This window comes from Halteromyces radiatus (assembly GCF_025201355.1).
Source record: "Halteromyces radiatus strain CBS 162.75 chromosome Unknown BX664scaffold_3, whole genome shotgun sequence".
In the NCBI taxonomy this organism is placed as follows: Eukaryota; Fungi; Mucoromycota; class Mucoromycetes; order Mucorales; family Cunninghamellaceae; genus Halteromyces; species Halteromyces radiatus.
The window spans coordinates 3,093,229-3,117,036 of NW_026251689.1; the positions used below are offsets into that span (position 1 = coordinate 3,093,229).

At 34.5% G+C, this 23,808-nt stretch overlaps 10 protein-coding genes across 10 annotated transcripts; 2 read left to right on the forward strand and 8 right to left on the reverse strand.

Moving 5' to 3' along the window:
• Positions 1-42: 42 nt before the first annotated feature.
• Positions 43-2,759, reverse strand: BX664DRAFT_112382 (peptidase family C50-domain-containing protein). Its single transcript, XM_051539712.1, has 7 exons — positions 2,601-2,759; positions 2,437-2,530; positions 1,423-2,345; positions 700-1,304; positions 568-651; positions 155-510; positions 43-90 (listed from the first exon to the last, which is right to left on the reverse strand). Exons 2-7 carry the CDS (start codon positions 2,447-2,449, stop codon positions 47-49), a joined length of 2,025 nt encoding a protein of 674 aa, XP_051402124.1. The 5' UTR covers positions 2,450-2,530; positions 2,601-2,759; the 3' UTR covers positions 43-46.
• Positions 2,760-2,947: 188 nt separating this feature from the next.
• Positions 2,948-3,710, reverse strand: BX664DRAFT_260891 (uncharacterized protein; the record flags this gene model as incomplete). Its single annotated transcript, XM_051540651.1, has 3 exons — positions 2,948-3,121; positions 3,185-3,409; positions 3,504-3,710. Coding segments are annotated over 3 exons (606 nt in total), but the record flags the coding sequence as incomplete, so codon positions are not given.
• Positions 3,711-5,079: 1,369 nt separating this feature from the next.
• On the reverse strand, positions 5,080-6,538 carry BX664DRAFT_259957 (uncharacterized protein; the record flags this gene model as incomplete). Its single annotated transcript, XM_051540610.1, has 5 exons — positions 5,080-5,445; positions 5,491-5,492; positions 5,527-5,882; positions 5,995-6,307; positions 6,412-6,538. The coding sequence occupies 5 exons, from the start codon at positions 6,536-6,538 to the stop codon at positions 5,080-5,082; spliced, it is 1,164 nt and encodes a 387-aa protein (XP_051402126.1).
• A 544-nt stretch (positions 6,539-7,082) lies between these two features.
• BX664DRAFT_365071 (uncharacterized protein) lies at positions 7,083-8,311 on the reverse strand (the record flags this gene model as incomplete). The annotated part of the gene is made up of 3 exons (XM_051548450.1): positions 7,083-7,238; positions 7,295-7,759; positions 7,847-8,311. The coding sequence occupies 3 exons, from the start codon at positions 8,309-8,311 to the stop codon at positions 7,083-7,085; spliced, it is 1,086 nt and encodes a 361-aa protein (XP_051402127.1).
• Positions 8,312-8,406: 95 nt separating this feature from the next.
• BX664DRAFT_330304 (uncharacterized protein) lies at positions 8,407-9,391 on the reverse strand. Its single transcript, XM_051544953.1, has one exon. The coding sequence runs from the start codon at positions 9,338-9,340 to the stop codon at positions 8,645-8,647; it is 696 nt and encodes a 231-aa protein (XP_051402128.1). The 5' UTR covers positions 9,341-9,391; the 3' UTR covers positions 8,407-8,644.
• Positions 9,392-9,522: 131 nt separating this feature from the next.
• On the forward strand, positions 9,523-11,522 carry BX664DRAFT_112402 (major facilitator superfamily domain-containing protein). The gene is made up of 7 exons (XM_051539713.1): positions 9,523-9,761; positions 9,814-9,915; positions 9,971-10,008; positions 10,075-10,291; positions 10,362-10,445; positions 10,553-10,777; positions 10,878-11,522. Exons 2-7 carry the CDS (start codon positions 9,834-9,836, stop codon positions 11,381-11,383), a joined length of 1,152 nt encoding a protein of 383 aa, XP_051402129.1. The 5' UTR covers positions 9,523-9,761; positions 9,814-9,833; the 3' UTR covers positions 11,384-11,522.
• BX664DRAFT_112410 (uncharacterized protein) lies at positions 11,147-11,843 on the forward strand. Its single transcript, XM_051539714.1, has one exon. The coding sequence runs from the start codon at positions 11,423-11,425 to the stop codon at positions 11,774-11,776; it is 354 nt and encodes a 117-aa protein (XP_051402130.1). The 5' UTR covers positions 11,147-11,422; the 3' UTR covers positions 11,777-11,843.
• Positions 11,844-12,220: 377 nt separating this feature from the next.
• On the reverse strand, positions 12,221-13,301 carry BX664DRAFT_295576 (peroxisomal biogenesis factor 11). Its single transcript, XM_051542157.1, has 4 exons — positions 12,937-13,301; positions 12,684-12,874; positions 12,509-12,619; positions 12,221-12,416 (listed from the first exon to the last, which is right to left on the reverse strand). Exons 1-4 carry the CDS (start codon positions 13,273-13,275, stop codon positions 12,359-12,361), a joined length of 699 nt encoding a protein of 232 aa, XP_051402131.1. The 5' UTR covers positions 13,276-13,301; the 3' UTR covers positions 12,221-12,358.
• Positions 13,302-18,526: 5,225 nt separating this feature from the next.
• BX664DRAFT_385069 (uncharacterized protein) lies at positions 18,527-19,902 on the reverse strand (the record flags this gene model as incomplete). Its single annotated transcript, XM_051549221.1, has 2 exons — positions 18,527-19,480; positions 19,795-19,902. The coding sequence occupies 2 exons, from the start codon at positions 19,900-19,902 to the stop codon at positions 18,629-18,631; spliced, it is 960 nt and encodes a 319-aa protein (XP_051402132.1). The 3' UTR covers positions 18,527-18,628.
• Positions 19,903-21,895: 1,993 nt separating this feature from the next.
• Positions 21,896-22,915, reverse strand: BX664DRAFT_330319 (uncharacterized protein). Its single transcript, XM_051544954.1, has one exon. The coding sequence runs from the start codon at positions 22,884-22,886 to the stop codon at positions 22,050-22,052; it is 837 nt and encodes a 278-aa protein (XP_051402133.1). The 5' UTR covers positions 22,887-22,915; the 3' UTR covers positions 21,896-22,049.
• Positions 22,916-23,808: the final 893 nt, after the last annotated feature.

Below are 23,808 nucleotides of genomic sequence, written 5' to 3' on the forward strand. Positions count from 1 at the left end.
TTTTTTTTTATTCACACTATTTTTTTTATCTATTCTATTTGACTAGTTATAAAACATAAACAGGGACACCATAAACAACCGATGCTGCACCTATAAAAAAAAAGTCAATATCTATGATTTTTTCTTTTTCTTTTTTTCCTTTTTTTTTTCTTACCAATAAGATAAGGTAGTTGACATTCTTCACGAGAATTGGTCAAAGCCTGAACCAAGGAAGGATGATTTTCTTCTTGTTGTTGTTGTTGTCCATGTGCATTTTTAAATAATCCCCAACGTTCCATCATTTTCTTACTGACTTGATCAATACTTTTATCAGTAACATCCCATAAATTCGCCACCACAGCTGGACTACCTCCCATAAGATAATGTAATATATAACCATAAGGATCATATTCTCCTTGAGATTGAAGTGCCCCACTACTACAACCCATTAATAGTGTCACAGGACATCGTGGTAATTGTCGAATTATTTGTCCTCGAAGAAATGATTGACCTGCACTATGACCAAAGTACCTATATATATATAAAAGAAACATTTGAGTCCTTTTCTTTTTTTTTTTTAATACTTACATGTATAAATCCTTTTGTTTTAAAATACTTCGACATTCGATTTCACTTGGTTTCCTTTGTGTATGTCCTTCCCAGGTATGCATCCTATCAAATAATGTATGAGTTTTTTTTTTCTAATGTGTTTCTTTTTACCTTTCAAAAATAGGTTCAAACGTGGCTTGGGTATGTTTGAGATCACCACTTGGATTGAGAAGATAATAAGTCCTTGAAGCATCAATAGTGATATCTTTCCAACCATCTAGTTGATCCTGTTGACTGATAGCATACAAAATACGATCGCGTAAAAAGGACATGCACGGTAATCGAGACACGGCTTGACATCGTAACGTAGGCATACTTTCAAGTGGGAACATCTGTGTCTGTTGATCAGGAATCAAGATCAGATGTTCGTTCGGTAAGCATTGTAAAGTGTTGATGCCAGATGCAGAAGCCTTATCATGATAAGCTTTGATGGTATGTCGTATCTGTTGAGTCATTCTTTCCGTGACTGAATAATCGACTTGGATGTGTTGATGTTCATAACAGGCTAATAAGTAAAACACAATATCCTCCACTTCTTGATTGGTTGGATGGCTGCCAAGTTGTAAAATCATGTGAAGCGTTCGATCATCTAATTCCAATCCACGTCGGTTCTGGGTCGTGGCTCCATACACGTTGGTCAATACAATTTGTTGCATCGCTTGTTGGAATTCTACAAAGGCTGTTTCGCATATAGGATGACGACCACATAATAGTCCCTTGATTATCATTAAAATAAAATAGAAAAAAAAAAAGAAAACTCTTTTAGTCATCGAATATATGTATATATATATATTATTTCTTTTTTTTTTTTTTTTTTTTTTTTTGCTTCCTTACTTTGAATCCGCCTATCCATGTCATTTCCATTTGTTCTAATAATTTCTTCAGTCGAGTATCTAGTAAGGATCGAGTCATCCACCAATCTTCCACATCCTTCTTATTCAACGTTGCTTTGCTAGAATGAATGGTCTCGTCACTAAGTTGAATGATATCTTGTAATTCAGTCCTTGCTTGTTTATAGGAAAGACCAGAAGGAGCACCACGAGAGGCACCAGGAGGAGATCGTCGACAATGACGACGACGTTCATCACCACGATGAAAGGGCAGTTTCACCACAAATGGAGGCTCACCAGCACGATAACGGGCCACATACAGATCATTTTCACCATCCAAGAAGAGCGAACATACCGTCCAATGAGGAGGAAGGATATCGATAAAATAGCTTTGGAATTCACCATCTGCCAGATCATGTTCTTGTCGATAGATATCACGTAGATTCATGAGATGCGTGACAGTACGGCTAGACGAAAGTGGCAAAGGACGATTTGCTTGTTCTTGTTTAGATTCTTCTTCTTGGCCAAGATCAACCACAGGTTTGGGCCACACTAAATCACTGGTCATCATTTGAAGAGGCGTACAGAGTTTTTGTTCTAGACAATGTTGCATTTCACGCCGTAAGCCAATACCTTTAGCCATTTCCAGATAATATCCACCAAGTGCTGCATAGTTATTGACTACCATATTTTCTCCAATAGACACTTGGTTTCGTAGAAACATGCCACATCCTGCTTCATAACATAGCCTTCGCACTACCGCTACTTTTTCTGTCCTTGCACATTTTCGATGTGTGGCCACTAATCGTTCCAATGCTTGAGATACCCCATCTTGAGCGAGTCGTAGACTATGAGCTGTTTTATTGCGATGGATGGATGGTTGAATGCCACGTACTGAGGAGATTCGTAATGAGGGTAAAGTCAATACTAAGTCATGATAAAAGAGTAGAATTAAAAAAAAAAAAAAAGAATCATCAGCGATTTGCGAAAGCATCCTTTATTTTGTATTTTTTTTTACCATTGTTTTCCATAAATGTCAAATTGGCATGATTCTTCAATTCATCTTTGACAATCAGTAAGCGAATATGAGCACCAGCAGCTTTCAATAAATCCTAAAGACAAAAAGGAATCAGATGAGTAAATCAGGAAAAAGTTTTTTTTTTTCTTTTTTGCTTGACGTACAGCTTTTGTAGGAACACCTCCATTTTCAAATCTTTCTAATGTTTTTAACCCAATGGAAAGTAAACCTTTTTGTGCCAAAACAAGAGCCTTGTGTATTGCGGTTTCACCTTGACTTGCTTCCAAGGCTTGACATTCATATTGAAGTGATTCTATTTCAAAACAAGTTAGTTTTTTTTTTTTATTCTTTGTTTTTGCTTTATTTCAATACCTTCTAGACCTGCTTCCAATAAATGAGTACCACGAGCAATAGCAAGTTGCCGTTCAAAGTCTTCATCACTATTGAATAATATATATATATATATATGTAAATCAGAGAATGATCTTTGATTTTCTTTTTAATCCATGTTTTACCTTTCTGTGAGTTTTTCCAGTGTAGTGATATAAACAGGATCCATCATTTGTTGTAATAAATCATCCACAGCTGTATAAGATTGAATAGATTCATCCAAAAACTGTTGATTGGCATCAATATTGGCTACGGCCATCTTCATCTGAGCATCTTCCCGAAGATAATTAGGTCCCTAGTATAATACATAAAATTAAGCAAACAGAATAAACTGGAACAAAAAGGTGAAGAAACTTACAGTTGGTTGGATATCATTGGCAGCTTCCAAGCTAGATTTACTCTTGTCAAGTTGTCCAGTTCGTAGATAAGAATCACTGAGTAAGATCAAGAATTGATACACCATCGCATTGGACTTGATGCGTTCGCCAAGTTGTTTGCCTTGTGAAAGATAATACTGTGCATCTCGCCATGTACCCCGGGTCATATGTAAACAGGCCAGTCGTTGGAAGCATAACCCCATTTTCTAATCCACAAAATAAAATAATAAAAAAAAAATATCGTTTGATTTCCTTGTCAATCTTCATAGATATCTTTTTTTTTTTATTATTTCTTGTTACCATCGCTACAGTCCATTGATATTCTTTAAAAATCAAATCATTGGCAGCTATTGAAAGTGGTTCAGGTTCTTTTATTTTCCCAGTCTTCTCTGTTGTCAAAAAGATATTTTCATTGGGGTTGTATTGAGTTTTTTTCTTGATAGACTTCAGGAATTGTGAGAGTACTTGGTAACTAGAAGTAGCATCAGAAATCGCCGTATCCAATGATTCCTATAAAAGAGGATATTAGCTTTGTTGGTGATCTTCATCCTTTTTTTTCCCCTAAGTTTACCTTGTATAGAGATAGAGATGATCGTGTCAAATGACTATCTGATATAAGGAATGTTTTGACTGCTTGTTGTTTCATTAGCCGCATTGAATTGTTGTTGAAAGCTTCGGATTCTCGTATAATCTCCCAAGAAGTACCAGATTTGTTGAAAATAGTTTGACTAGACAAGCAAACAAAAAAAAAAAAAAAAAAAGATGGGGTGTAAGCGTTATTTAATTCTCGTCTCTTTTTTTTTTTTTTTTTCTTAATATCAAAGAATATTTACCTTTCTTCATATTCACCCAAGGTAGACAAGTGTTGGGAGTATTGTACAAAATAATGTAATTCTGCTTGTCCAGAGCAACGATGTTTGGAAAGTATTTTCTTGACCTTTGCAAATTCCAAACCAGCCTTTCCAGAGTAACCAAGTTCCGAATAGATCCGTCCAATGTCAGTAATAATAATTGCAGAATCTATCACAAGGTAAATTAAAAAAAAAAATTAAGCAAATGTGTCAAGATGGAATTATTTTTAGTTTTCTTACCTGAAATATGATCTGCCGTTGCTTCTCGTAAGCCATTGTTGAGTTTGAGTAATAATCGAAGTGTATTGATTTGAAGAGAAGAATGTCCAATAAGGCCAAAGAGATCAACAAGGATACCTACAGTAAAAACATGTCAAGAAAAGAAAGAAAAAAAAAAGATAATGAGCGTTAAACCTATCGGATCATGTCATTGCCTTTCTTAATACATACGTAAATGATCATAAAGACTATCAAGGTCATCCACTTGAAGACATACTTGTTCTAGTTCTTCTTTTGGTGTTGGATCTATAGAACATAAACATATGTTAGATTGAAATATTTTTCTTAAAAAACATTTCACTTACTTGATGTAATAGGATTCACTTTTTTCATCAGTTTTCCCCAGTGGTGAAGAGCCATTACAAATGTCTTTGGTGAGATTTCATTGAGTTCACGTCGCAAAATCCCCAACCATGAACAAGTAAGAGCCAAATAATGTCGTCGATAGGTGAGAAGATCGCTATCAAATCCATAATCCTATATATACATAAAAAAAAAAAAGTGGTAATTTCGGTTCAATATTCACATGGATTGTACATATTGCAATTACTTTACCTTGGATTTGAGTAATTCTTGGGCTTCGAGACAAAATCCTATGGCTGAACGGATCGAATCATCTGTAGCAAGTCCATTGTGATGAAGCATTCGTATCTTGGACAGTAGAATACTAATAAAAGGTGATCCAAAGTGATGTAATACATTATTATTATTATTATTATTGTTTTCTTAGTATATGTGTATGCCACTTACCGTGTTCGTCGGATTGGATAATGTTCTGTAGTATAATGCTGTAATAAAGAGGAAATAAACCAATTTTGTTGCTTCATAAGATTTTGTCGAGATGAAAGTTTGAATAATATTTGAAGTTCACATTCATAAAGCACGCATTGTTGAATAGGAGTAATGAGCGATGTATCCAAGAGCTCTGTTGCCAGCGGTCGTTGTTCATGTTCACCAATAGATGAACGAAGGAATCGATCCATAAGTTTGGGAACTAATGGTTGTTGTTCAATCATCCGAGAAATGGACATGCGTTCAGATCCAGTTGTAAATGTATCCACTGTTGTAGCAGGAACTCGTTTTAATGCCATTCGAAATGCCTTGATAGCAGCCTATATAAAACAAATGAACAATTAGGACTAAATATCAAACAGAACTTCTCTTTTTTTTTTTCCTCTTTCTTTTTCAACTACTTGCCTCGAAATCACCGTTCTTTTGACAACATGTTCCAAATACTTCATAACGTTTTGCCAATTGAAGTTTGCCAGCATCAGAGCTAATACGACCAGGGTCCTTTTCTAGTAGAGTACAAGCTTTGCGTAGAGGATACACAGCACTAGGGATGATAGAAGATGTCACCATGGCTGCACCCAATGTATAATAAGTGGCAGATATCCATCGATAACCTGAAGACAGCCCATGTTCGGAACAGATTTGTTCAGCACTTGCAAGATAATCATAAGCTTGGTAATATGTATTATCATCATTTGCATCAAAATATATTTTGGCCAAAAGAACCATAATATCCACAAAAATAAGTAATATATCACTTGGTGTTACTGCCGACCTTGTTCCCTTATTGATCCAACCCTATCACAATTACATCATAAGATTTAAAAAGTGAGTATTATATTTCTAAAGAATCATCATCCTTATATTACTTTACCTTCTTCTTAATCAAGTCAAGATGTAATAGGATCAATATGCTGCATTGCTGTAGAGTGGATGCCATTGACGAAATAGTTTGATCCCAGGGAGTAGGTGATGAAGAATCCTTGTCAATGGTGTTTTTGGATTGAAGAGACATTTCAAATAATCGATTGCTGCTATGTCGAATAGAGTGTACGCTTTTATTGACTTTGATCATGGCTTGTTCGGTATAGCTATCGTTGGATATGTCATTGTTTTGAATGATATTAGTGAGAGATTGGATACAAGTGTTGATATTAGGAAAAAGTGGTGTGATATCGATATCTACAAATGTAGAAAAAAGAGAAGAAAGAAAGAGAAAAGACACATTTTAGTAAAAAAAAAAAAAAAAATAATCTTTTTTTCCATTTGATTTTAGAAGTACATACGAGTATTATAGTGAATCATGCTATCCATTTGAGCAGCGCAGAGTGATAATTTGGCATGAGTGGCATATGCAACATGATAATAACTGGGTGAAGAAGTCAAGCTGATAATATCGTCCACTAATTGCATCATGGATGTAAACCCATAAATGGCACCAGTATAACTTTTGGCCTAGTATATAAAACAATATGTTCACCGGTATTAGATCTTCGTTTTGTATTATAAACTTTTTTTTTCTCTTTACCTTTCGTGACACATAGGCGTAGTATTCACAGAATACAAAATAGGCTTCCAAGTCAGGTAGTTCTTGAGCTGAGGGTTGAAGGAGTTGTAGAAGATCACTACAGTATTTTTGAAGGCAATCATATTTCACTATCGAAAAAGGTCAATTATTAGTACAAAGTTCAAGAATATCATGTCATTCAGATCTTTATTACCTTCAGGAGTGGCTTTTTCATAACTGATACCCAAACGTACAAAACGATCACATAGAGATCTCAATGGTACCGTATCTGTATAAGCTGATGATCGTAGAGCAAGTACTTGTATAGCCATCGTTTGTAATGGATCATCTATCATATACAAAAAAAAAAAAAAAAAAAAAAAAGAAAAAGAAAAAAAAAGGAGGAAAGAAATTAGATTAAAAATGATAAGATTTTCTTTCTTTAATCATCTATTGCTTACCAAATTTTGCAGATTTGCTTGCTGTTCTGGATAAATGACGTTGAAGTAGATCGAATTGTTTCTTGGCCAATACTTCATCAAACGACATCAAATGTTTACACCAATCGATAAAGTTACCAGGACGGTCCAATAAGATAGCAATATACTATAAAAAAACAAAATGAGTAACTTTTAACTGATTTCCTTATTTTTGTTCCTTACTTTGATCAAAATCCCGTCATTGACATCACACCAAGAACGAATAACATTCATTTGATAGGCCAATACAAGAAGAATCATACTGCGGTCATTGATATTTGTATTCAAAGGAAAAGTGAACAAATCAGCGTACTTTTGGATCATTTCCTCTTCCCAAGAAGACATAGAGGTCGGTTTGCCGCCTACAAACACGAGTTCAGGTGATAATGAACGATTAGGACTAGTTGGTGGCGTTGTTTTCAAACGGTGTTGATGGGTTGATTCCTTCTGATCATCTTTGTTGTTTTCGTCAGAAGATCCAGTCGGACTAGTTGACAAGCTGTATTCTTTTGTATCAAATGTACGTTGTTGTGTCACCGTCAAGGATCCAGTGGTCAAGTTCAAAGTGAGTGTTTTATCGAGTTGAATCCTTTCCATGCTAGCCAAGTGATATCTAAATTTGCGTAATTCTTCCAAAGCACGAGCCCACTATGAAGTTATCGAAATAATAAAAAAAAGAGATAATTATATGAGGAACAAAACATTCAGTCGAATTCTTTTTTTTTTTTTTGTTACCTCGCCAAGATCGACTAATTTACCAATCAAATTGGAAACGGTTTTTTCAATATCCAAAGGCTTCAAAGTTGAATATGGTTTCATATTTTGCAAGGCAGTTGTAGCATAAAAAGAAGTATCGATCAAGCAGTGTTTGATAGTGTTGATAGTTTTGGTGGATTCCGTGCTATTACGTCGCCAATCTTTGAAATGTTTTAGAGAATCGATATTTTGATTGACCACTCGCATGGCCAATGGTGCTAATTGTTTGACTTTTGTTCGAATATCTTGAGGTCGTCCATTACCAAGTAAACCAGGTGGCGCAATAGGTCGTCGTAAGGGTTCTCGTAATGCTGCTGTTGTAGTCATCATCATATCCGATTGAAGAGGTTCAAGAATCGTTCGTTTCACTGCTGCTGATAAATCATCATTGCATTTGTTAAAATCTTTTAACGACGATAAAAGTACAGTGGGTGTAAGTGACATTGATAGAATTTAACACGTTATTACACACACACAAAAAAAAAAAGAAAGTGTAGATTCAGGAAAAAAAAAAAAAAAAAGGAAATGGAAAATAAACACACGCATTGAATTTTTCAACCACTTTTTCCCTTTCAAATATACGCGCGCGCGCCAATTCACACTCAGACAATGTGCCTGAAGAGAAACCACAGTTTATTCACCTTTGAATTGTAACTAATTAAACGAATAGCATTATAAGACTACATGGATAAAAAGTGATATAATATAAAACTAAGAAGGAAGGAGACATAGGCCAAGATAATAATAACTATAATAATAAAAGGAAACTACAATCAACTATTTGCTGTGCCTGATACCGATGTTGTTGCCACTGATGGCAGCCTTTTTCATCCTTGTGACCCATTGCTTTCCTAACTTGATAAAAGAAGCCCGCTTCATTTCTTGTGGATTGGTATGGGATGCCTTTGATACACTTGATCCTTGTTCTTCTTTTAATCCGGTCTCAGGTAATTGTTCAAGCCATTGACGTAACTGTTGAGAATCAGATATTTGTTGTTGTTGTTGTTGTTGTTGTTGTGTATTATCTTGTTGTTTTGATAATTCTATACCACTAAGTAGCATTCCTGCCGTCAAGAAGAAATCATCATCATCATTAAGTTGGATATCTTCATCAATATCGTCATCATCATCTAAATCGCCCAAAAAGGAAGAAGTCATGGTGTCAGCCGATAAAGTAGATTGTTGCAGTTTTTCCAAGAGAACATCCAACTCGGGGCGAGTCAAGTCACCATCAAAAGTAAACGGAGGTTTATACAAACTAGGATTATTGGAACTTCTTGACATATGGTTGTTATTCTTTTCTTCACATAATAGTTCATGATGCCAATCCACAGGAGACGGTGGTTTCTTAGAAGGTGTACTGGATAACTTTGGTGTGGGTGAAGCTGCAGGGAAGAAAATAGGTGATGGCGTATTTGTTGTTGCGGTTGTTGTGGTTGGCCATTCTGTTGATGAATAACCCATTCTATCCATTGATATGATATAAAAGAGAAATAAGAAAGAAAAAAAAAATAGGAAAAAAAGATGCAGATTTTTGTGAATAAAAAAGAAGATTTGTTCATGTGCTTTTTTTTTTTTTTGCATCTATTCGAACCCCGTTTTTTTTTGAGGTGCCTGGACTCTCATGCCGGAGATCAGATGAAGCTTGTTGAATATTTTTTTTCTTCTCTCTTTATTGGTTCCTATTCTTTTATACACAACAAAAAGGGAAGGCAAGAATGGATCCAACAGGAACAATAACTGTAACGGAAGAAAAGATATCCCAGGACAATACCCCCATATCTAGAGAAACATTATATATTGAGAAAGACAATGTTAAAAGTGAGGAAGCACTTTCATATGAAGAACGAAAACGATTATCTCCAGGTATTTTACTTTACTGTATCATTGGGACGTAAGTGACCCCCCCTTTAACAAGCACACTCGACTAAAAATTAAAAAAAAAGTTAAACTGTTTTTTTTTTGAATGTATAGCTTGTGTATGGTTTCCTTTATAGCAGCTTTTGACAATATGACAGTATCCAGCAATACCCCTCTTGTAGCTTCCGGTAAATGAATGATCCTTAAAACAAAATTCATTATTCTGATCATAACTATCTATAGAATTCAATGCCTTTAATCTTTACAGCTGGGTGAACACTGTAAGTTACCATGAATATATACATTTGATAATAATATCTCATATCAACTTTCTCCAAAAACAATAGGCTTTTTTGTTAACTGCTTCTGCTTGCCAACCTATTTATGGAAAATGTGTGGATGCTTTTGGACGACGAATTTGTTTCTTATGTGCAATATTTAGTTATTTGATTGGTAGTATTCTCTGTGGTTCCGCTCAATCCATGTTAATGTTCATTATTGCCCGTGCTTTTTGTGGTATTGGTATTGGTGCTTTTGATAGTCTAATGAAAATCATTGTTGCTGGTAAATATATATATATATATATATATATATGGAGGATATATCTTTTGTTTAACCATTTCTATCTCTATAGATTATATTCCTGTCCGATACATTGGCTATTATCAATCAATGCTTGGTATCTCTTGGGGATTAGGCTATGTTGTGGGTGCATTATGTAAGCTTTATCACTCATTTTGATCATCTCAAAACATATATATATATATATATGCGAAGGTCACATACTGATCAATATCCTTTTTTCTTTTTATCACAATGAAAAAGTGGGTGGATTTGCAGTAGAACGAACAAGTTGGCGAACAGTGTTTTGGATGTCAGCAGGTTTATGCGCAGTAGCTCTGATAATGGTATATGCCTTTGTAGAAGCTCCTCGAAATAAGGTACATTTCTCACAAGAACTCAAAAGGATTGATTTTCAAGGTATTATTCTCTGGGGTGTGGCTGTTGTATGCCTTGTACTTGGGCTTAGTTGGGGTGGAACTACATATGGTAAGTTGATTTATTTTCTTTTTTTTTCATTCTCATCTGTTTTATCTTTTTTTTTTCTTCTTCTCTTCTTCTCTTGGATGAATGTGATTTGAATACTTAGCATGGAATTCTACTGTCATCATCACGTTATTATGTGTTTCAGTGGGTACACTGGTAATCTTCAGTATATGGGAACGACGTTTTGCACCTTATCCAATGATCCCGAAACGTATCTTTGCCAATCGTAGCAGTATCTTGATTCTTGTGGCTGCGTTTTTGTATGGTGGGTGTTTCCAATCCTTGATGACTTATGTACCGATGTATTTGACAGTGATTCGACGTGAAGATGGTATGACCACCAACCTGGAACTCTTATGTTTGGTCTTGTTTGCATGTATTTCCAATGTGATTACAGGTGTAGTGATAGTCAAATCTGGACAATACGTATGGGCCATTCGTATAGCATTGGCAATCTTGACTTTGGCATGCGGCTTGATGCAACTTTTAGGACGAGATTCATCGGTGGGATTGATTGTTGGTTTGATGGTGGTTGCTGGGATTGGATCAGGTGGGATGATCAATTCTGAAATCATTGCGGCTCAAGGCTCCGTGGTTATTGAACAGTAAGTGATTTAGACATAGAAAGATGGAATTTAAGGTTAATACATGTATTGTCCTTTTCTTTTTTTTTTTTCTGATTGTAGTGTACCAGTCATAGTGACATTCATGACCTTTTGTGATCAAGTGGGTGGTATTACTGGGATAACGGTAGCAGGTAGTATCTTATCGAACACACTTGGAGCCAAGATCAGCTCTCTTCCTGGTATCTCTGAAACAACCGTACGTCAATCCTCTGATTATATGTGGCATCTCTCTGATCTAAATATACAAAACAAGGTGGTGGATGGATATATGGATGCTATTCGTGCGTCTTTTTATGGCTCCCTTGCCTTTGTTGCAGCCGGTTTGCTGGTCTCTCTTGGTCTTAAAACATATGTCATGCGCAAACATGTTGCATGAATCATCATTTGAATTTATTAGATTAATTTTACTTTTATTTTGAATAAACGAAGATGTGAACTATTCATTTGATGGAAAGACGTGGACTACAGATTATCTTTTTAGAGGACATTTTCATTAATCATCAATCATCATCATTAACATCGTCAAGACGAGGAGATAAATTATATCTTTTTTTTTATTTCTCTTGTTTAGCTTCCTCTTTACTGTTTTTATACTTTACGTTCAACTCTCTCCATTTGCTTTTCACACCCTAGATCAAAAAAAATTAGCCAATAGAATTGCTTTCAGTCCTCGGCCAAATTTTGGCAGTAAAAACAAAAATATTCATCTCATTCTCAAGTGAGAGAGCAAAGTTCGTCTTTCTCACTGAGAAAATGACCATCATCGCACCAAATTTCGACGCAACATAAAACGACCCATTTTCTTCGACTTTAATTGCAGTAGAAAAACAAATGAAAGGGTGATCTTTTTCGTTTATTAGACAAAAAAAAAAAGGTGTATAAAGAAAGAATAGAAGATTCTAAGATAACTAAATCTAAAAATAATAATACATAGAAAAATGAAGGATTGATATATTGACTATTGAGGATTGACCTTGTACCATTGATTACGAGCCGCCATAGCCGAAGTGATCATACTAAAAGGAAAAAGTTAAAAAAATAGTCAGTTCCAATGAAAATAAAGAGGAGTTCAAAAGGATTGGGGTATAATCATCTATATCATCCTTACCCCGCAATACCAACGATGCCTTCATCAAAACCAATCCAACCTAAACCAGCAGTAGGAATGATAATATCACAACAATCTTGAATAAATTGATAACGAGTATTGAATTGATCCCTATGATTTTAAATTTTTAAATTATTAATCTTTTCTTCATATCATCTTTTTTTTAATCTCTTACTTGGCCAATTTTTTAGCATCAGCTTGATCCACTTTTTCACTAGTAGCTAATTTAGCTTCCTTTGCTGCCAACAATTTGAATTTGTAAAGACCAGAAACCAAAGAAGCAGTCAAAGCAACAAACCAACACTTTTGACCAAATGTAGTGATTTTCTTGATATTATCCACTTTTCTAAAGTTGATCAGATTACCCTATTATTTTAAATAGATTTAGTTCAATTCCATATAATTTTTTTTTGTTTTTTCTTTCTTACCAAGTTGATAGCTTCTGTAGTATAGTAAAGGAACATACCAGCTTGTTTGATAACAGTAGTAGCACGCAAAACGGGATCTTGTAAAGTCAAACCCTTGACACCATTTTGAGCAAATTCAATAGGTTTCAATAATCGGAAGAACTTGCGAGCATTACCAATATGTCCTTTTAATTCAGCCCATCGTTTAATAACATCTTTGGAAGCACCAGCACGGGTTAAATAAAATACATAGAAACGAGAAAAGTATTGTACAAGACGACATAACTTTTCTCTACCAGTAGTAGTGGCAAGGAATTTATTAATAGCGTCTACGTGACTATGGTTAATGTTAGAGATCATATTTTGATAATTAAAAAAAGAAAAAAGAAAAAGAAGAAATAGAGCAATGTAGAAATTTTTTATTCAAATGACTAAAAAAAAGGTCAGACGGAGTTTTGACATTTTCGTTAAGGCCATGTGCTTTTCAATAGATCAGGGTGATTTTTCTTTGTCATAGACTTTCTTGACAGGGGAAAAAAAAATTAGGTCCGCCAATGAAAATTGCATATATTTTTTCTTTTCTTTTCTTTGACTGCACACTTTCAAACAACCATATCGAAACACAGAAAACAATGGTATTTTATATCTGGAAAGATCAAAGCTGATACTTCCTCTTACTTTTATTTTCTCTAAGAACACAAGCATTACTGAACAACGGAAAAACTCAATACTTCACCTAACTTTCATTTGAATTTTGTATTTCCGTCACAACCTTCAAGTATCACTGGAATGTTGTCAAGAAAAATGCTGTAGTAGATAACATAAAAAAAAAAAAAAAAGAAAAGAAAAGGAAAGAATTTTAGCGCGTGCAAGACAGTAAAGGTACAGACAATTGATAATGGTATCCTTATCGAATCTATTGACCGGCATATTTTATTATTTGAGACGACAATCAAATATCCAAGTCTCGATCTAGTTGCATCAAGTGATCAGGATGAACAATCTTTTTTTTTTATTATATTCTAATCCTGTTTATAGTTTAACCTTCATTTGTTTTATATTTGTCTTCCCAATTAGTATTACCACCTTATTCAGTTTGACCAGTACATTATAATAAAGATGCTCGATATTATATACTTTTTTATCTGCCAAGTGTTTCCCTTCCTCTATTTTCTTTATGATTGATTTAAAGATGTTAGATGATTCAATAATATTGACGTTGCCCATAAGATGATTTAAAACAGATTCACTGAGACGAATACAATGTATTCATACATTAATAACGGTTAGTGAAGAGGATGATAATGATGATGGATGATTCAAAATAAATGTAATTTTTATTGGGGTAAGAGTATAAAAAAAAAGATAATATAACTAGCAATACTAACTATCAACATATATAATTCTGATGCGTTCCTATTGCCATCGCGCTATCCTTGAGCTTGTAGAGCCTCCCACATGTTTGCCATTGAGGCGCATCGATTTTCTAGGGTCAAACGTGAGAGTTGTAGTCGTTTTGCCGAATTTTGCAATAAAATCTATTTTGACATTTGGAGAAGAAGACACTAACCGTGTGATGGTGATAACCATAACGTTCAGGTGATGAGAAAAGTTGGCAAGTAGGTGCAGTTCTTGAAATACACCTTCAGTTTCAAATAAGCTGTTGGCCATCAATAATCATCGTATAATTTCTTCCACGTAGATTGAAGGCCGAAAGGTGACAAAATCCTTGAATTGGGAAGTTAAAATCGTCATATGTCCTGTCGTCGTGTGGTGTAAAATCCATAACCAAATAAATCCTCCTTTTGGACAGTGTAGAACTGCAAACCTGTTTGTAGCTGGTATAATCGTCGAGCAAAGTGCTTGATATAGTCCTAATTCTTAAAAGATGATATCAAAAATTGTTAGTTCACAACCAGAATCATAGATTGAAATTTATAGTACTATATGTGATGATCACTTACTCGTTGTAGCACCAATTCTCGTAGTTGTAATGAATATAGATTTGTCATCCATTGTGTCAAGGTCTTCTACTCTAGATCACTATGCAACTACGTCCAATAATGGTATCAGTGAGTTGTCGTTTCGTAGCCGTTTGAAAGTACTTGACGAAATTTTCACCAATTTTATCGTCGTTTGGTGGCGTGAAATTTTGAGCATGTTTGATAACTTCGGAATAAGGAGTTGAGAATTGACTTGAAGGTTACTGATAAATATATAGTTATCTGGTGCCACTTGGAGAAGGTCTATTTTTGATAAAAAAAAAAAAAAAAAATACCTGGATTTTCGTGGGAATTTGCACAGTCAGTCGTTGTTGTTGTATCTAATTTATCTTTCCATTCCAACCTTCTGTTTGGTACAAGTTTGATCACCACAGACCTACAAAAAGCAAAGTAACTATGGGCATGAATATGTATATAGGTATACGCATCTTTGTTGTATCTTGTTGTTTTTTCTTTTGAGTTACTTTGTTGAAAAAATATATTGATATGATAGGTTGCCTTAGTATTTTTGAGTCTTGCCATGCAAGTTTTATGTTCAGTATCTTGTATGACGCGTTCTATTCCATAGGCACAAGCCGCCATATCTCTATACAGTCCAGTAACATTGTTTAAAGGTCGAGGAAGATGCAGTCATACCTTTGAAAGATGTTTTGTAGTGATGAGTTGTAAATTTACATAGAATACGGAAATACGAAATGACTTTGTATTCTTATACAAAAAAAAAAAAAAAAAAAAAAAAAAAAAAAAATTGAAAAGAGAAAAAAAGAAATATTGAACTGACCCGCCTAAAAAAAAGATCTTCCACGCCAACGGTCCGAAAAAGGAAGTGCATGTTGCTGTGCTCTATTTTTTTATGCCATTCTAACATATCAAAATAATTACATGAACAATGAGGGTAGATGATTAAAGACGATATTGGACGCAATGATTATAACAATAACGTAGCTGACGATCATGATGGCACTGTAGAAATACGAAGAGAGTACTATTCATACATCGGCATACATTCATCCATCCATTATGTTTCATCCACTAACTCTATTCCGCCGATCAACCATCAATCATCCATCATATTGTAGTTATTGTATAGGCATACATTTGTTTAATATAGTACTGTAGTTTTATTGGTACTCAGTTAGAACAAGTTAGACATATTTTTGGGGATGCATATGTCAAGCCATATATCATGAAATAAAATGTCATTAGACGAATAACAATCTGAGAGGTCTACTAGACAAAGTCTATTGTTCTTCAATAACTAACTAACATCGTAGGCCGTCACCAGCTCGCCGTATAAATGATATATTCTCCATTTGTCGATGGGATGATCATTTGGATCTGGACAGTACTTGTTCCCACCGTTTGAAATACCCCCATATTTTGCAGCATTCCAGGTTCTCTTTCGTAAAATCCTCCAACTCCAGAGATAGGACTTGATGTTAGCTGACCCCCGTTTTGAACTGGAATGATGTTGCAAATCCGTCTGTCATGAAATGATTTTCAAAGATCCCACACTAGACTCAAGCAAAGCAAATGTAGGTTAGTAAAAGTTTTTTTTTTTCTTTCTTTCTTTCTTTCTTTCTTTCTTTCTTTCTTTCTTTTTTTTTTTTTTTTTTTTTTTTGTACGTACCGTTTTAGTTTGCGGAAATCGATGATCTCGAAGTTCAGATGCTGACGTTTCTATGGGATGGCCATTTTGGACGGATGAGCACGTTTTTTAAGGCCAAAATGCGTCAGAAACTTCGAAGAGTATGATGGTCAATATGGATGTACCTGTGTGTCACCGCTGGAATAGACACAACTGGGAAAAGCTTGCTCTGTTGCTTCATTAAATAGGTACGAGGCAGGAAAAGTATCATCTTGAATTTCTTTATATATCTTGTAAAATTTTAAGTATGTAAATCAAAAAAAAAGAAGACGTTGTCAGTGAGATTCTTTTATATTTTTATGGATAAAGAAGACAAAATATCCCTTGAAATATTTCATGCTTTATATACTGAAGAACACGTAATACAGGATCGGCGTCAATCTATTTTAGTTCAATCATCAGATCATGTTTTGTTTATATTTTTTTTTTTTAGCTTGGAACTTTTGATTCTATAAATTCTTATTGGTACCTTTGGTTTCTCCTTTGATATTATAGATCATCATCATCATTAATTTTTCATGATGCTTGCTATTTTATCTATATTCTCTTAAATCCTTAAATCGCTTCCATACCTTTTGGAATTTCGTGTTAATAATATGATACCTGTACATAAAACAAGCTTTTGCCACAATTTCCATATTTTTTTTTTTGATGTAAACTTTATTTTCTATCCAAGTCCCCTGAAATCTCCCAAAGTTCTGCATTCTGAGAACTCCCTCACAGTAAGTTTAGTTATTTTGAACACAGACCCTACGATAATTGCAATTGTTTGAAGTGAAATCCTCGCATAAATGATATCGTTCACTCTTACATTTGTTGATACTGGTTGATAAAATAAATTATAAACAAGGCCATGCTTTTCAGGAATACGAAAGATACGGAAAAGAGAATGCATTCATTCAATTGATAAAAAAAAAAAAGGCGGATAAAACAAAGGGAAGGTTTTTATTCAATGATAAAAAAAAAAAAAAAAAAAAGATGAAGGATAAACTCAGAAAGGATGTATCCAACTATTCAAAGATCGCTTATCGAAAAGGTAATGGAGTGACAAGTTCAGTTGAATGGATCTTTCTTCAACATAACTGACAGCAGTTTCAACGGTGATATTGTTTTGTTGGATGTAATCACTGTTGGTTTTGATGATTGATCGTCGTCTATTGAAGAGCTCGTTTTTTTTTCCTTTTCATTGTTTCTCCATTTGATTTCCTACTGTCATTCCAAGGAATCCACTGCTCTTTTGCTTTCAGCCTATCTTACCGTTTCATCAATCTTCGGAATTAACCTCTTGCATAAAAATCATTGAAGGATCCAAAGTCGCACGTTAAAGATAAAAACATTAGGATTGTTGTCGATACACTCTTTGATCAGGGTACATCCACTCTGACCATCATCATTCATACTATCCATGCTCTATCTTTCGTTGTTGACCGCCTTGAATAAGTGTTTAATGAAAGATCTTGGATTTTCATGAGAATTCACATCAGCCAGTCGATTGTTGATGATATAGATCCATGATAAAACAGTGTAATAGTTCAATTGACTACGTATCTAATTTCTCTTTTCACACCGTCCTTTCGTTTGGTACGGATTGACAATCATGGGTCTACAAAATCAAAGTAATTGTAAGTGTAAATAATATACACATACGTACCCTGCTTTTTGACTTACTGGCTTACTTTTTGTTGAAGAAAGAGATTGAGATTCCTACTAGTGACAAGGTTGTGGGAAACAGCAGATTCTAGTAAGGTACCATATCGTTCCAGTAACAGTATTTGAAGAAGGCGAGGAAGATGTTTTGTAATGAAGGACTCGATGAGTTGTTGGTTTGACATGGAGTAAAAAAAAAAAAAAATTTAAATGACGTTATACGTTATACAAAAAAAAAAAAAAAAGAAAAAGAAAAAAAGAGATACTGAAAAGGAAAAGGCAAAACCGGTTAATGAGAGAAAAATGGAAAAAAGTCTATTTTTATTTTTATACGCAACTTCCTAAACAGGCAGTCAGGGACACCAATGCGCCACTTTCAACAAGGTCCCTTATTTGGAATAAAGTGATATACCGCTTACAAATAATAATGCTTTTTATCAGAAATGTTGACATTTTTTTGGATGGAATTTCTAATGTTTGCCACTGTCTGATTATCTTCATAAACTGTCTTAAGGATACATCCATATCTCTTTGTAAATAATGACCAAAGAAGACTACCGATGCGTCCTTGCAAGCAAATAGCATCCTCAAGAGATGGAGCGAGTTGCGTCAATTGGACTGTATAGTGATTCTTGACAATACTGATCTGATCTTCGATGGATCTGCCAGCATGTAATGGGTTCGAATGATCTGTCATGTAATTTGATATACTATCTTTTGGGTACGAGAGCAAGTCGTTATCAATACGCGTACCATATGCACCTTCAAACATTTTGTCGTTACTCATATCAGCAAGGATTTCATTGGAATCAAGGCTGATGATATAAAATGGTATCATACTTGTATCAAGGATACAATCCATCACGTCATTTGATTTTTTTCCTTTGCTAGATTCGATGAATGCAACAGCGGTTTCGACCATGTAATTATAATTTTCTTCGTGAACTGCCACCTTTTTGAAATCAGCAAATAATTTGATGATAGCTGAAACAAAAGTACTGGGTTCGTTGACAACGGATGTTTTCAGGTAGTTGTAGAACACAATGAATTCCTGTTCATCAAATGAATCATCCGCCATAACCATCATGATAGCCAACTTTGAAGCGAATAAGAAATGCTCTTCTGTTTTTATGAATGGGCATGCATACAATGTCCATTCTGCATAGTTATATGCTGTTTCATAAGTGGTTATGTCTCGAAAAGTATCCAGGAACCACTCTGTAGCATCATTGAGTATTTTTCTTTTATCCATTAGGGTTGGTTGATACTAAAAAAAGTAAATAAGTAAAAAAATAAAAAAAAAAAAAATAAATGAGAGAAAGAAGATGCAATTTATTATTGGAGATCATCCCTCTTTCTATTCCTGATGACGCGCCGAAACATGAATATATTCATTCTCTAGCCTGTGCAAAAACTGATGAGGTCTCCCAAAAAGGGAAAGCCAAACAAGTAATAATCATGAAGGGTCGATCTTTTTTTTTTTTGACAGATATATAGGGATGATAGTGATACATCACACAGACACAATCATAAAATGCGTGCATCCGATTCAATTTCAGCTTTTTTTTTTCAATAGCCTACTATTGATACACAATTTTCCAAAAAGATTCGGAAAAACGCAAAATCATTCCATCCAATTATGAAAATTGGCCATTCACTCATCCATCCACCCACAACAAAATTAGCCATTCGTCTATCGTCCAAAAAGAAGTAGAAATGGAAACTGAAATGCGATGCGTAATAAATTAAATAAAAATTAAATCAAGTTCACGGACGTTACCCGGGAATAAACACAGTTCCAAGGAGACGTCATATTGGAGAACGTAGTACGATAATAAGAGTCAAGAATACAAAGACAAAGATATAAATAGAATGAGATAATCTTTATTACGGATGATCATCGTTAATAACGAGGTAAATACAATAAAGAATTAAAGCTTTATCCTAAAGTCAGAGAGATTGGGTTCTTGCTTTTTTTTTAAAAAAAAAAAAATCATCATCATCATAGGTTGTGTTGTGTTTTAAGACAAAAAAAAGAAGATTTTTATTTAGATGAAGCAAGAGAAAAAGCTAATGCAATAAAAAACTCTTCAACATCCGTAGATATTGTGTAACCTGAGATGTATCACCCCAGTTTATAAATAATAATGTTTTTTAGCAGAAATGATGACATTCTCATTGATGCAGTTTCTAATGTTTTCTACCGTCTGAGTGTCTTCATACACCGTCTTAAAGATACATCCATATCTCTTTGTAAATAATGACCAAAGAAGACTACCGATGCGTCCTTGCAAGCAAATAGCATCCTCAAGAGATGGAGCGAGTTGCGTCAATTGGGCTGTATAATGATTCTTGACAATACTGATCTGATCTTCGATGGATCTATCAGCGTGTAATGGGTTCGAATGATCTGTCATGTAATTTGATATACTATCTTTTGGGTAAGTGAGCAAGTCGTTATCAATACGCGTACCATATGCACCTTTAAACATCTTGTCGTTACTCGTATCAGCAAGGATTCCATTGGAATCAAGACTGATGATATAAAATGGTACCATACATGTATCAAGGATACAATCCATCACGCCATTTGATTTTTTTCCTTTGCTTGATTCGATGAATGCAACGATGGTTTTGACCATGTAATTATAATTTTCTTCGTGAACTACCAGCTTTTTAAAATCGGCAAATAATTTGATGATAGCTGAAACAAAAGTACTGGGTTCGTTGACAACGGATGTTTTCAGGTAGTTGTAGAACACAATGAATTCCTGTTCATCAAATGAATCATCCCCTACAATCATCATGATGGCCAACTTTGAAGCGAATAAGAAATGCTCTTCTGTTTTTATGAATGGACATGCAAAGAGTGTCCATTCTGCATAGTCATAGGCTGTTTCATAAGTGGTTATGTCTCGAAAAGTATCCAGGAACCACTCTGTAGCATCATTGAGTATTTTTCTTTTATCCATTAGGGTTCGCTGATAGTAATAAAAAAAAAAAAGAAATAAATAAAAAAGAAAAATAAAAAAATAAAAAAATAAAAAAAACAGAAAAGATAAACGACAGAAAAAAGATGTCATTTATTTCTGGAGGTCATCCCTCTTTCTATTGCTGATGACCCGCTGAAACATGAATATGTTCATACACTAGCCCGTCATAAACTGACGAGGTCTCCCAAAAATGGAAAGCCAAACAAGTAATAATCATGAAGGCTGGATCTTTTTTTTTTTTTTTTTTTGACCGATAAACAGGAATGATAGTGATACATCACACAGACACAATCACAAAATGCATGCAATGAAAAAAAAATCATTCCATCCAAATATGAAAATTGGTCATTCACCCATCCATCCACCAAAAACAAAAATAATCATTCGTCTATCGTCCAAAAAGAAGTAGAAATGGAGCGATGCATACTAAATTAAATAAAAATTAAATGAAGTTCACGGACATTACCCCGGAATAAACACAGTTCCAAGGAGACGTGATATTGGAGAACGTAGTACGATAATAAGAGTCAAAAATACAAAGACAAAGATATAAATAGAATGAGATAATCTTTATTACGGATGATCATCGTTAATAACGAGGTAAATACAATAAAGAGTTAAAGCTTTATACTAAAGTCAGAGAGATTGAGTTGTTGCCTTTTCCTTCTCTCTCTCTATATTTTTTTTTTTAAAAAAAAAATAATCATCATCATGGGTTGTGTTGTATTTTAAGACAAAAAAAAAAGAAGATTTTTATTTAGATGAAGTAAGAGAAAAAGCTAATGCAATAAAAATCTTTTGACATCCGTAGATATTGTGTAAATTGAGATGCATCACACCAGCTTACAAAAAATAATGTTTTTTAGCAGAAATGACGACATTCTCATTGATGTCGTTTCTAATGTTTCCTACCGTCTGAGTGTCTTCATATACCGTCTTAAGGATACGACCATATCTCTTTGTAAATAATGACCAAAGAAAAGCGCCATTACGTCCTTGAAAGTAAATGGCATCCTCGAGAGTTGGTTCGAGATACAGCAATTGTGTTACAAAGTCGTTCTTGATGGCGTCCACTTGATCTCCCATGGATATGCCTGCGTAAACTGGGTTGCTATGCTTCGACATGTAATCTGATATATAATCCTTTGGGTACGTAAGCACGTCATTATCGATACGCGTTCCATATGCACTATCAAGCAACTTGTAGTTATTCATGTCGGCGAGGATACGGTTCGAATCAAGACTAGTGATATAAAACGGTATCATGCAAGTATCAATGATACGATCCATCCTGTCATTTGATTTCTTTCCTTTGGTGGATTCGATGAAGGCTACAATGTATTTGACCATATTATTGTAATTTTCTTCATAGATTGACACCGCTTTAAAATCAGCAAATACCCTGATGATAGCTGAAACGAAAGGACTGGGTTCGTTTACAACTGATGTTTTCAAATAGTTTAGTAATACAACGAATTCTTGTTCATTAAATGAATCATCCATCATACCCATCATAATAGCCAACTTTGAAGCGAACAAGAAATGTTCCTCTGTCTTTGTGTAGGGAAGCATATAGAGCGCAATTTCTGCATAATCGTTTGCTGTTTCATAATTAGTTATGACTTGAAAGGTGGCCATGAACCACTCTATAGCTTCATGGAGTAGTTTTCTTTTATCCATTTGTATTTTGCATAAATAATAAAAAAAAATGGAATTTACTTTTGGAGAACATCATTCTCGTTAATTTATACAGTACGAGGACAACCTCATTTTCATTTGTTGGTTGTGCCACATATCCAAACAAACAGGAATATTATTATTCTTGTACGATATAGAACAGGTGACAATTCGAAATTGTTCCCCAAACTGGAAAAAAGAAACGGGGAACACAAGGAAATTGAAGATCAATTTGGGACGGCCAATTTCAGTTTTGGAGGATGGACGAAATATCCTTTTTCAGAGAGGATGGACAAGTATGACAAACGCTTAACATATTACTTGCACACGAAAGGCACACGAAAAGCACACAACTGATTTGCTTTTTTTTTTTTTATGATGCACTACTTGTATACAAATATCTAAAAAGATTAGGCTGATATGAAGGTATTCCATCATCCAAAAGCAAAAATTGATCATCCATTCATTCATCCACCAGAAGTAAAAACAGCTGCTCACGCACCATCAGAAGAGAAGAGGAAACGAGATGAGGCGCATAAATAAAATAAAATAAAAAAAAGGCGAAGCTAGTCTCAATGTTTGTCTTACTAATCGTACGATCGCTTTTTTTTTTTTACGTTCACCGATCATTAATATAGAAATACAATAACAAGAGTCATCATACACTGAATCAATTTAAAATCATTCATCATCAATATCAATATATTCGGATCACTGGTAATCCACACTTCAAGTCAATCATCAAAAAAGTAATCGGACAAGTAGATGATTTATTTGCTTAAAATCAATTGAATTAAATCACAGGCTAATGCTACACAAACATCCGTTATTCACTCATTCATTCGTCTAACATCATCAAAGCTCAGTTCTCTTCCAGTTTCTCTATGAAGGCTTTTTTTTTTTTTTTTAAAGCCGGTCCCAAGTT